Consider the following 13,944-nt stretch of genomic DNA (forward strand, 5'->3'; position numbering starts at 1 on the left):
AACAAGTGCACTTCAAAAGCTGTTTGATACTGTCTTCTTGTGATTTTTCTAGACGTTTTAGTTTTTATTTTTGTTGGCAGTAAATATTTATAAAATATAAATTTATATGAAGTTTTTTTTTTAACATGTATATTATAAAATGCGATTATAAACCCAAGTCTTTATTAATTATTTAAGATAATTATTTGGGTTATTTAATAGTTTAAATCAATGTCAAATGTAATGCGATGTTTCTACATTATCATTGAAACAACGTTTCACTAATTAAACCAATTTTAATTTTAAGAAAATTTAATTGATTAAACTCTGTAAATTTTTCATTAGAAAGCGTTATATATATATATATATTCACATGAATTCATAATTATCTGTATAATACGAAAAATATTTACCAGTTTAGGAATAAAACTAATCTTTGCTGGAGTTATTAGGACTTCTCCACAACTATCTGAAAGGTTAAAATCCTAACATTATAATTTTCTCAAGTGTAAAGTTATAGGTTATTTATCGTTAAGTAGCACGTTATGAATGCGTACAATTAGACAATAATTACTTTACTTTAACTTTTAATATACAACAAATAGTGTTCTACAATTTTTATTTTATATATTAAATAACTTAAAAATAGTGAAATTTTCATGCATTGGATGTATTATATTAAATTATATAACAAATAGAAGTATATCATATGACTATTACTGAAATTTAAAAATATTTTGACATGAAAAAATTATAAATATTTTATTATTAATGCTAAATATTTACCAGATAATACATAAAGAGATACTGATTATAAATTTAAAAATAAATGTACAATTAATAAAGTTTAAATTTTAAAAATTATTAAACATAAAATTAATCTCATGACATAATAAAAAGAAATTCCTAAAATTACCCTCATTTAAAATAATTCTTAACAATACTAAAATGTCCTGATATTAAAAATAACTGGTTAAAAATTTAGAAAAAAAAAACTTTACTGTCCATATACAATAATTTTATTTAATTAAACTAGACTAGTTAGATGCTTAATATACAGATACTAATGGTCTTAAATAAGAAAAATGTTTATAAAAGTAGAATCACATCATACTCTTAACACATACCAAAAGTTAAAGTAGTTTTGTAAGTATTTTACGTATCACGTATATTAATAAAATAAAACAATATTTTAATTACAAGTTTATAATTATTTTAAAAATTGACAAAATTTAAAAAATATTGTTATTATTAATACTGAATATCATTATATTAAATAAAATTAAATTAAAGAGGTAATTAATTTAAAATATAAAATTATATTATGATTGAATTATAAAAAACTGTTATATATGAACATTCAATACAACAAGGAAAATAACTAGCACTTAAAAACTATGATTATTTAAGATGATTCTATAAAACACTTTTATTTAAAAATTATGACATACAAATTTATAGGAGTATATTGGCTATTAAATTTCAATTACATTAATTTAAAACATAATTATGATCTCACGCATTTCAAATAAGCAAAATATAAAGTGTTAATTAAAACAAAAAAAATTAAGTGAAATAATAAACTAAAACAAGAGAAAAAAGTTACAAAATATAAAATATAAAATTAATTATATTATAATTCTTTAATGAATAGTTGAATAAAAGCTATAATTACTCTGATTGGATTTTAAAAAGACAAGGTTAGAAAAAAATAATATTTAATATTTTGATTGTACATTAAGAATATCTCTACGTGTCTCACACACACAAATTAAGATAATATTTTTGTAAAGTGAGATATTGTTTGAAAAAGTATTTTTAAGATGTGTATATGTTAAAAATTAAAAAATAAATAAATAAATAAAAAAAATATATATATATATATATAAAATAAAATAACAGATCACTATGAGCAAACCTAGTTAGCATTCGTACAAATTTGAAATGAAATATCAGAATGTGTGGATGAGAAAGAAAACAATACACGTGCCCGGAATTTAGGAAGAACGCGACAGCGAAGGGAGAATGCAAAATCCAGTTTTCCCAAAACGCGATTCCGTGAGCAGAGCTTGTAGTTTTGCGCTTAATCTATGGGTGTTGGTGATAATGCATGCGTCTTTCCTCTAAACACCAGTGTCTACTTGTAAAACGTAAAAAACATAGTAGATTCTAAAATATTTAGGGATATTTATCTGGTAAGTTTTTAATTAATATTTAAAGGCACATAATAATAATAATTTTTGTATAATAGTTTTTTATTTAAAATAATAAATATTATAGAATTAATATATTATTAATATTAAACATTATAATTTTTAATAAAAATTCCTTTTTAATAATTAACTCATGCAATGATGCCCTTAATAAAACAGCGACCGCATGCTGTGCATCGATATCGTACATAATTGACATTTGACTGTATATATTAGGTTCGGGTTTGAAGAAAGCTTGTTTTAAAGAAAATAATTATTTTTTCTAAATAAATTCAACCAAACATGTATTAACTATCACACAGAATTTATATTAAGCTTAAGATAAATATACTTTTATTTTGATTTTTTTTAATGTTTTGTTTATCTTGTTAACACACACAAAAATAATTAATACCTTTTTAATTTATCTAAAAAATTATGAATAAAAATACAGATAAATCTCTAAATTATAAATTATAAATTTGATCATAGACATTCTAATATTATAATTTTATATATATGGACATATATTAATTTTGATTCATAAAAAGCCTTAATATTATAATTGTTCGTTTGACATTTTTACTTTCATTTTTTTATAATTTATCATTTTCTATCATGTTACATCACTTATCGTTTTCTTTTTTGTTTTTCTTTTAGTTTATACACTCTATATACATTTAATATGTTTGTTTTAAATTAAAAACTTGCCCTTCCATTTTCTCAAGCAACTAAAGTCGTCTTTTTGTTTGCTATAATAAACGGAAGTATTTACTTTAATAAAAAGAGGTAAAAAAGATTAAAGGCTAACACAAATATGGAAAGATCACATAATCATAATTTTACTAAATATATAATTTAATTTTATCTCTATTTTAAGATAATAATTTAAAATAATACAGATTGTAAGAAATATATCTTCATTTGAATAATATTATTTTGAGTTTTTTGGTGTTATTCGACGAAAACTTTCGTAATGTATTAGGTGTTTTACATGAGAGCATGAGAATAGTTAATTTAAACTATGGAATATTATGATGAAAACAAGTCATGTTATGTTTAATATTATCCAACTCTTTTTCGATATTTAGAAAAAAAATTAACATAATAAAAAATTTATTAAAAATTAAGATATTTAGCCTTTTTTAAAGTTTTGAATAAATTACATTGTATCTAACTTTTAAATTTAATAATACATGTAAAAAAAAAAAAAAACTCACTTGCTAAATATATTTTTGTACAGTTCTATTACTATCTTTTTCTATGCATGAGTTGAATTATTCGAAGATAGTAGAAACTGCTTTTATCGATCCCAACCTAGTTGCAAAGCAATAAGGATCCACAAAGTTGGAAAATATAATATTTTAACTCGATTCAAAATTTTTGAAGTCTTGAAATATTTCAGTATACATTAAAACGTTGTATAAAAAAAATCTCAACTACCAAAAGATAGTAGTTTATATGTTGCTTTGTATAAATTCTCCGCTTGGCGACTCAAAAAATTAATAGGGCACTCTTAGGCCCTTATTATATTACACTCTTCAACTTAAGTGGCTGACTCAACAACCAACCCGCTATATCACCCAGTTTCGTTCATTAGCAGGGAAGAAAAAAGTTATGAAATATGAATGAATTCAAATGCTCTAAATCAAATGTATTTAATTGTTTTTTCATATATAAATAAACCAAGATCTAATAAACTTCGATCTACCTGCATCCATCTGGAGATTATTTATTTTATATATAGCATTTAAAAATTATATATAATAAAATACAGTATTTTAAAAAATTTTAGAAATATAAAATTTAAAAATTACTAATAATGCTTTTTGATGTAGATATAGAAACTTAAAGATAAAATTTAAAAAAATTACCGTCAACGATGAACTTTTTAAAAACTATTAAAAAATTAAATTAAAAATTGTCAATAACATTTTTAAATAATAATTAAATATTAAAAAATATAAAAAAGGGTTAAAATTGACTATTTTAACCTAAAAGTCATTTTTTTAAAAACATGTATTTTTGTTATTTTGCTAAAAAAATTCATATTTCTATAATTTATAAGGAAAAAAATCATAAAAAAAGCCCACGTCCTCATGATTAATTGTTTCAAGTACAACCATAACAAAAATATTAAAATAAAATAATCACAATGTTCTCCAAGCACGAAATCTAATTTTCAAATAAATTTAAGTTACATTTAATTGTATATCTTAGCTTCAACTATAATATTAGTCCATGATCAATAAATAGAATCATACTATTCGTTTTTAAAGGTTTCGAAATACGTTAAATTGACTTTCACTCCTTTAATTAAACAAAGGAATCGTGAAGACCTTTTTTCTTTCACATAGAACTGTGTATATCGAGGATTAAATCTAGAAGGCATGTTAATTTTTATTTAAGCACGTTGAAAGTCTGTATGTTGATGTGAGGATTTCGTTAATGGGTAATCAACTTTAAATGTAAACTTTGAAATTTAAAATTGATTATTTAAGGAGTGTCAGTAATAAATAAATTCTTAATTATTATTCAAATTTTAAAAAATGAGTAAAAATTATTAAAAATGTTATATTTATATTTCTTCTGTGTCTAAAAAATATAATTTAAGAATATCGTAGAAAGCTATTTACAGTGGATGAACAGTAGACATTGGTTTGTTGGTGGAATGGAAGGATGGTTATTGAAGGGTGGGGGTGTGAGTGTGGTCTTACGCTAACGCAAATTTAAAGGGATAGCTCACGGGAAGCGCGTTGAGGGGGATATGTGGGCCCAGTTTTACCAAGTCGCAGGACGCGCTTTTGAAAGGACCCCACTGACTCACTCTCCCACCTCAGGCTCAGCGCTGAGAGTCACAATTGTCATTCACTCCCACCATCACCATCACCATCACCACCACCACCACCACCACCTCTCTCTCAACCCAAAGTTATGGTGGCGCTGTCGTTATTGGTTGAATCGAAAGGTAGCAGTAGATGACGAGAAAAGCCGAAGGTAGAGAAGCATCCCAGACGCAAACAAACTCGGACAATGGTTAGGAACATGACACGCAAGTACTAAAAAGTAGAAGGAGAGGAGAACGCCGCTCCCTCTTCACCTTTTTTTTTTTTAATTCTTTTTGGAGTTTACGGCCTCTTCTGTTGTCGTTTACTGGTTACTTCCTCTTTTAGATGTCGCATCCGCAAAACGCACATATATATATTACTTTGTGCTTTCTTTGTTCCTATCTTTCTTTCGCCGCATGTTGCTCGATTTCAATGTCCAACACCACTGGTTAACTTTTTCTTTCTTCAACCGTTCCTTCGCCCATGTCGCTCAAGAGGCGCCCCGACGATGGCAAGACTCCAGACGACAAGCGTCGAAAGCCTCCTCCGTTCTCCAGGTACGTCACAACCCAAATGGGGTTTTGCAAACCAGTGATTGAAATGCACTGTGGCTTATTTTCGCTCCTGCGAAGTTTTGTTGATGTTGGTTGGGACAAAGGGGATTGCGTTTTTTTTTAAATGTAGCGCGGAATGGACTTTTGTTTAGACTGGAATGTACGCCAAAGGGAAATTGTCGACTTTCCATGAATCTGTGTAGTGCTATAGATTGTTAAAAGAAAATGGGCGCTGTCGATGCTATAGGCGTATTTTTTGTACAGTTGTATGCGATAATGTATTTTTAATTTCGAGGATAATTGATTAACGGGACTTTTTACTTTGGTTGTAATGAATAATGTGTAGTGTGGTGCTTGAGGTGATGAAGTTACAATCTGTCAGTCATTTGCTGGAGCCAATTCTAGAGCCCTTGGTTCGTCGAGTGGTATGAATTTCACTCAACATGACCTGATTGATTCATTGCATTTATATTTGTGGTATTCAGTTCATTTTTTTTTTATCTGTATACGCTGTTTCATGGAGATATGATAATGTTATGGACCTTTTTCGTGCATTTAGAGTGATTGAATTCATTTAGTTAGACAATTGAAGTATCGCTTGTGAGTTACTACAATGCTTTGCAGGCTGCAGATAACTTTTGTTGCATCCACTTTATGGTGCCTATTGTTTTGGCCTAATTCCAGGTACCGTTCCGCCTTGTGGACAACTGCAGACGGCTTACTAACTAATTATCCATATAAATCATCTGCCTGTCTGTTCTTCCTCATGCAGTCACATATACTACTTCTGTGATTGGTCATGTCACAGAAGATCCACTAACAAAGGATATACTTAAAAACCTACTTCATTACTTGTTTCAAAACCTTTCATTGGGCTTCAATTAATGTATTGAAACAATTTTGGAAATATTTATTTTGATAAAAGTTTGCAACTCTCCCAGTCTCATAAACCTTGCCACTTTTATATAAACAAAATGCAAAACAAGGAAAGACAAAGGTAAAGAAAACACTTAAAGAACATTCTTGGTTGAACATGAACTCACACATTTATCTCCTAAGTCACCAACCTTGCTTTTTGGGCTTTAACTGGGGCTGTTGGTGCCTGAATCTGTTCCTGCAGAGTAGTTACAGTTACAGAAGATGAAAATTATGCTTACATTAACTATGTCCTGTACATGGAATGCATATATGCTCAGTTACATGAATCAAATGCAAGTGGTTTTAGGTTATGCATTTCATAATTTATTCTTGCTTGTTATTTTTGTGATTTGTGAAATAAATGAACCAACAAGATGAAGTTTCCATTTGTGATTCATATTGTGCTGCGAGTGTTAAGTCCAGTAATGCTGTAATATATATTTTCCTGTCTAGGGTAAATAAATAATTGGATGTGTGATACTTGAAGTAAAATCCTATGTTTTTTTTTCTGGGTAGCATGTTTGAGTTTTGGTCCTGTAAACGTTAGTTCCACTTTTACTGATATTTGATATCGGTACCAATCATATATGTGACCTCATTACAGGTTAAGGAGGAAGTTGAATCGGCCCTAAAGAGGCATTTGACCAGCATGAAACAGTAAGAAATAATCTCCTGCTGATAATTTAAATTCTATTGCCTTGGACGTGGAGCTTCTTATGAAGCAAAGGGAATGAATTATGAAAAAAAAGATTTAGCTGAATGATTTGAAATCATTTAGTCACTTGAATCCAGTTTTTTCTCATGCTTTCTTTTTACTTTCTTTTAGGACCTGTGGAAAGGAGTTCCGCACTACTGAATTAAGAAGTTTGCAGCTGCAGTTTGAAAACAGCATTTCACTTCCTGTCTTTACAGGAGCTCGAATTGAAGGAGAGGATGGCTCCAACTTAAGGATAAGTTTAGTTGATGCCCTAACAGGGAAAGTTGTTAGTACAGGACCTGAATCTTCAGCTAAGGTGGAAATTGTGGTCCTTGAGGGTGATTTTGAAGAAGAAAGTGACATTTGGATGCCTGAAGAGTTCAAGAGCAATATTGTGAGAGAGAGGGAAGGAAAAAAGCCCCTTCTTACAGGAGATGTAATTTTATATCTTAAAGATGGGATCGGTATGGTGGGTGAAATTTCATATACAGATAATTCAAGCTGGACAAGGAGCCGAAGGTTCAGGCTTGGGGCAAGAGTTGTGGACAACTTTGATGGTGTTAGAATAAGGGAAGCAAAGACGGAGTCATTTATTGTCAGGGATCACAGAGGAGAACGTGAGTATTTATATATGAATATATACTCTTTTCTGCTTAGATGTGTCAAGGTCTAATGTTTGCAGAAGCTTTCAAATTTTATGTTTTTAGACTATTTTTTAACCCTAGACATCAGAGATTTTGTTTATGCTATGGAAGAATAAGGAATAAAGAACAGTATAAAACATGTTATTTACATGATATGTTGGATTTGCTAAGCTAACATTTTTATAAGTGGAAAATATATTAACAGAAAACTATGTTAGATGCTGTTCACGAGTCCTGAACTTTTCTGATCCCATATCCATGTTATTTTATTTTTAGTGTAAATAAATGAATTATTTGTCTTGCTGCTCTTGCATTATATATATTTTTTGGAAAAATTTAAATCTTAATAAACCAAGTCCCTTCATTACCGTAAATATATAATAGAATATGTTTGAGATTTGATTGTCAAAACAAGAGAGGGAATTAAACTTAGTTTAAACATATGATTTTTGGCTGCAGTATACAAGAAGCACCATCCTCCTAGTCTGTCTGATGAAGTTTGGAGATTGGAAAAAATAGGCAAGGATGGAGCTTTCCACAAGCGTTTGAGTCGTGAAAAGATCCATACTGTTAAAGATTTTCTCACACTTCTCAACCTGGATCCAGCAAAGCTGCGCAGTGTAATAATTTTACAAATTGTTTTGATTGATTTTAGGAATAACATTCATTGGGACAGTTTAGTTGTTAACTGGTTATGTCAACTGTCAAGACATCCCATACTATTCTTGTCACTAGCATGACTGGACTCTATGGGAGAATCATTATTGAAAACCTATATGATCTTATTCTCATCCTCATAAATTTATTTGGTTAATCAAAATTCTGAATGATAAACATCCTCATCGTTTGTGGAAATAGATAAGTACTTGGTTTTTCTTGGGCAAATGAATAAATTCATTGCTTGGGAATGTGCAGATACTGGGCACTGGAATGTCTGCAAAGATGTGGGAAGTAACTGTGGAGCATGCTCGAACTTGTGTACTTGATTCGACAAGGTATCTTTACTTTCCTTCTCATTCTCAACAACCTGGTGTGGTCTTCAATGCTGTTGGACAAGTGACAGGACTGCTTTCGGAATGCGAGTATGCCCCAGTAGATAAGCTGTCTGAAACTGAAAAGGCATTTATCCCTCATCACTTATTACTTTCATTACTCTCTCCTTCCCTATCTTATTTCTTCATAATACTTACCAATATGATTTTCCGCCAACAGGCTGATGCTCAAAACTCGGTTATTACTGCAATAAGACAAGGGGAGAAGTATGCCACTTTTGAAGATGAAACCTCACTCATGGATGGGTCTTCAAACTTAACTAATGTTCTCTACTCCCCAAGCTCTCCCAAGACTGAGGGATCAAGTGCCAACAAGCTTTTGGTTCCCCACAAGACTGAAGGATTCAATTACACACAAGCAAGTGCATCTTCTCCAGATATCATGTCATCCATTTATTCTGTTGGTGGAAGTAGTAGCTTGGATGAATATTGCTTGCCTCATTTTGACAGCATGGGGCTTAGATATGATCCTCTTAGTTTCCCAGTCCAAGTCTCCAACTCTTTGATCTGTGACACAGATTCAATGGCCCATGCTTTTAGTGATGAAGATCATCTGCAATTTTTTGATACTGATCTTCAATCTCAGTGCCACATTCAAGCAGATTTACAGAGTGCTGTCGATAGCTTCATGCTGGCACGATCTACATCCACGGTCAATTGTGCACAAAGGAGATGGAGAAAGGTATTCAATGTCCTAAAATGGTTCATGGTTAGGAAACGAGGAAACCAAAGATACAGGTAAGGTTGTGAAGAACATGAAGGTTCAGTTACTATTGTACATTGTGCTCATGAATCCAGCCCAAAAAAATATTCTGTTCCATTTGTAGAGAAAAGTCACCGCTTCTGGTAGATGTAAATGCATCTTCAATGCATTCGGTCTTATACTTGCTAGATGTCATAGAATTGCTCTTCCCTTTTGTCATTAAGTTGTAAATACTTGTATTTTACGGTCAGGAGAGGATTTCTGGTTGTTGACAGATGCTTAGTAATCTCAAGATCCATTGATCGTAATTCGGGATCATATTTTTGTAAGCATGCTTTGTTCAATAAAATCAGTTTTTCCCCGGTTAAAACTGGATATCTGGATGTTCAATACACACACTTACGTGCACACACGCACGCCTTTAATTTGCTTTAATCTAGTAGTTTAATGTGAGTTTGTTTAATGAAGTGAAATTTGGATTACCAACTTTTTTGTTTGTTTGAGTTGTATAGAACTTGATTTTAACTAAACAAAGCCGAGAGTAAGGGTTGTGAACGAAGAAAGTAAACAAGAAAGTTGTCTCTAATGGCTTTTTTTGGCCTGACTTAGATTCGAATTAATCGTGACTCAAAATTACGTCTCAATATCAAAGAATTTACCAAAAAAAGATATTAAAGCTTAATTTTAATGAAAAACTAATTATGAATGTGGGAAACAATCCAAGGGTCCTTTGGTAGGACGTTCTCTTGACAAATTATTACTACTCTAAAATAGAGTATTCCTCTCTATCAAAATACCTTTTGAGTGGAGAAATTCAAATGTCATTACATAACCAAGAGTCATTCAATGTTTACAACGACGATTTGTGTACAGACATGCAAAGATCAAATTTAATAAGGGCCAAATACAATAAGCTCCCAACATAATAAAACTACACAAATTTATAAGATAAATCAACTGACTCTAAGTTGACGCAGGCAGTATAAGAAATCATCAAGATATGAACAACAATTGCGTACATTGTGTTTTGTCTCACACAATTTTTTAAAATAAATAAAAATAAAAAGGAATTAAAAAATAGCCATACAAAATAAATAAATAAACAAAATACAACAAAAATAAAATAATACAATGAAGCAATTTTCGTATTCTTCATCATGAGATTTTGTCTGTTTTCTCCCACGTAGCACTCAGACTAAGATGCATTCATACATTTGCACCACTTCACCACAAGAAAAAAAAATACTGATCTCCATGACATTTTGGCGCGTAGTTATGGAAAACGTTTACATCTAGAGGTATACTTACAGGAATGGATGATAGAGAAGTAATAAATAATATAATGTGACCAAAAAAAGAGAGATGAAGAATGTTAAATCAAATGCAGTTTTTAGTGGAGTCAAATTCAATGGCTCGTTTTTCTAACTATGTTGTGTGTATATGTATTTTTCTTTCTACATTGATCATTTGTTCAAATCTTAGCATCTTAACCCATATATGATGTTTAAAATTCATCATCTGATTCCTTGTAACATGTTAAATCTTGTCAATGTACGCTTTAATGATGCCTCAGGATGTTGTTATGAAATCCATATGCATATAATATATATAGGTATCAGAGAAGACGCTCGGAAACAGCTTCGTTTAAACGTTTGTGAATTTGATGATCATAATTGATTGGATTTGTTACTTGGTGATGCCAAAAGTCTTTAATGACACAGTTTCTTTATCCATAATCATTACCGCTGGGATGTTGGGAATGGAACACGGTGATAATGATTCTATCAATAGTATGATTTTCAATAACAAATAAATAAATAAATACTGCTCTCTAAAATGACAAATCCACATCCTATCAATAGTATTATTTTCAAAATTGACTATCAACGAGACTGAATACCGTTAAAATTATAAGTAAAAACTATCAACAAACTCTTAATTGTTAAATATTTTTTAAAAAATTGTTTATATTTAAATAAATAAAAAATAACACGTTTTATTTAAATAATACAACATTTGAAATAAAATAAAATATAATTTAAACATCTATAAAAATATATATAGCTTTTTTATTTTGATTCCCCCATCTTTCCATTTTGGCTCCGATATTGTAGATGGCAAGGAGATGATGACACATGCATATTTTGGGATGCATCAATAAATGTATTATTTGCTAAGGTAGTGTTTGTTTATGACAAAATTCCTTAGCTACTTAATTCAATCGAAGTGACTTCGTACTTAGTACAGTTCATATGAATTGTCAACATCATTCAAGTCACAACAAATTTGTTCAAGTGCAAAAATATATGCTTTCAATTATTCATTCTCTCCACTAACGAAAGAATCTTCTTACGGTCTGTTTTGCATTTGATTATGCGTAATATATTTTTAAATATGTTGAAAACTTCAATTTCGAGATGTTTATCTTAAATCTACTTTTTATAACTTTTTAAATATTCTTTCAAGTTTACACTGTTTATTACTTGCAGATTATAGATCTTATCTACTAGTCTTTATCTAGATGATGATACTCGCGACTCTCAATTTAAATAAGTTCATGTTTGATTCAAAATAAAGTTTATTTAGATGATGATGGCTCGAGAGTCTCAAATAAAGTTAAAAAATGATGATTTCCCTTAGAAAACAATCTCTTAAAAGAAATTATCAAAAATGTTTTTGAACTTCAAATAAATAATTCAAACATTAATTAAGTTTCGATAATCACATTAACGATCTTATTTTAACTATTTTTTAAATGTTTAATATTTGCTTATGATAATTAAATAATTTTGTTAGAAAATATAGAAAAGTAACTTCTAAAAATAACACTGAAAATTTAATCATAAACACAATTTTTTAAAAGAAAAATTATCAAATTTGCCATTTTTTTAACAATTGTGTTAAGATATTGACATCTATATGTGATACTTTGAATTTTAGAAAGATTTTATATTTTTATTAGAGAAATAGGAAATGGGTATGAAGCGTTTGAAGATTGAACACATACTATATGATCATATTTCTACAAATGTCTAAGGTGTTCTTGGATCATCGGATAATCGTGGAATTAAATGGTCTCTTTGGTCGGCACGAAACCAACCTACTTTCAAATTGAAATGATATTACTTGATTTCTCTTTAAAAAATTGTACAAAGGAGAGGAATTTGTGTTAACGAGTTCAAATTGAAAAAGGAAAGAAAGTTATTGTTGTTATCATTATTATTAAATTTGGACCCCCATAAACGAAAATACCCGTGTAACATAGATTTCTATTCATCAACTTTTGAAATCATAAGGCTACATATGTAGAGTGTAAGGTTAGTCCTTCACTACCTTGCTTGCGAGAAAAACAATTCTACCATATATTTAACAGTAAAATTGTTAATTTAATGACTCGTATGAACTTGCATGAATTCATATTCTTGTAGCAATTGTGTGGTTAATTTAAAAAATAAGGAAAAAAAAATAAAAATAATGCTCAACAAGAATTTTTTTCTCTCGAACGAACGCCAAAAATTTTGAATTTAGTTGGGGAGAGGGGGGGGGGGGGTGATGCCTCTCAGTAATTGATTACATTCCTCTCAACTAAAACGATGGGCCACAGTTATAAGCTTTGAAGTCTCCAATTGTCCATGCATTCAACCTTTTTGCCTTTTTTTTTTCTTAAAAAAAGTAAAAGCCAGATATAAACATCAAGCAATTTTTATGATAGGCTCATTGGTCAGTGGAAACTTTTATAAATGTAATTCTTAAGTCATTATTTAATTATCTAACTTTTCGTTATACACAACAGAAAGAGAAATGCCATTGAAATAAACTCATTTATTTTGGTGTTTAATTTAAAATGGGATAATAAAAAAATCAATTTACAATTTTATCTGCATGAAAGTTAATTATTGTTGTTGTTGATTGGTAAGTATCGGTGCTAATTATTCCCACCTATTTGAATCATTTACTTCCAATCTATTCAAAAAATAGAATGAAAACAACCAGATAAATATGTAATAAATATACCTGAAAATCATGTATACATACATCTGTCTTGGTTGATGGCACAATGGTAATTTCAGTAGAGGCTCTGGCAGTGCCATGGGTGGCCCAAAGCCGTCATCAGAGCTCAAAATCAAATCACCAAACAGGCCATTATGAATACAGCTAACACATTATTATTATTATAAATTATTTGTCTTTAGTTTAAGTCTTAAATGTAGACCCATGAACAATGGAATATGATCACGTCCAATTTGTAATGCCTGAGCTGTAAGTTTTCCCAACACACAATTTGGAAAAACAGGAATCAAGCAAGAGAAAAAAAGAGTCTTCCCCCTCCACTCAGTTCTTCAAGTGGGATCTTGAATTCTTCATTTGAGAATTGAG

The 13,944-nt window shown here is 29.8% G+C and overlaps 1 protein-coding gene across 4 annotated transcripts; it reads left to right on the forward strand.

The window, feature by feature from the left end:
- Window positions 1-4,886: 4,886 nt before the first annotated feature.
- Window positions 4,887-10,050, forward strand: LOC113846511 (calmodulin-binding protein 60 A). Of its 4 annotated transcripts, XM_027474879.1 has the most exons (8): window positions 5,048-5,556; window positions 5,900-5,978; window positions 6,178-6,237; window positions 7,076-7,128; window positions 7,298-7,785; window positions 8,272-8,432; window positions 8,728-8,931; window positions 9,025-9,932. In XM_027474879.1, the coding sequence occupies exons 4-8, from the start codon at window positions 7,121-7,123 to the stop codon at window positions 9,604-9,606; spliced, it is 1,443 nt and encodes a 480-aa protein (XP_027330680.1). In that variant the 5' UTR covers window positions 5,048-5,556; window positions 5,900-5,978; window positions 6,178-6,237; window positions 7,076-7,120; the 3' UTR covers window positions 9,607-9,932. The 4 variants fall into 4 exon arrangements, with proteins under 4 accessions (XP_027330678.1, XP_027330680.1, XP_027330679.1 ...); XM_027474877.1 differs by lacking the exon at window positions 6,178-6,237 and having other exon boundaries at window positions 4,887-5,556; window positions 9,025-10,050; XM_027474878.1 differs by having other exon boundaries at window positions 5,082-5,556; window positions 6,178-7,128.
- The last annotated feature ends 3,894 nt before the right edge of the window (window positions 10,051-13,944 follow it).

This window comes from Abrus precatorius, unplaced genomic scaffold (genome assembly GCF_003935025.1).
Source record: "Abrus precatorius isolate BTA unplaced genomic scaffold, Abrus_2018 Scaffold8, whole genome shotgun sequence".
NCBI lineage: Eukaryota > Viridiplantae > Streptophyta > Magnoliopsida > Fabales > Fabaceae > Abrus > Abrus precatorius.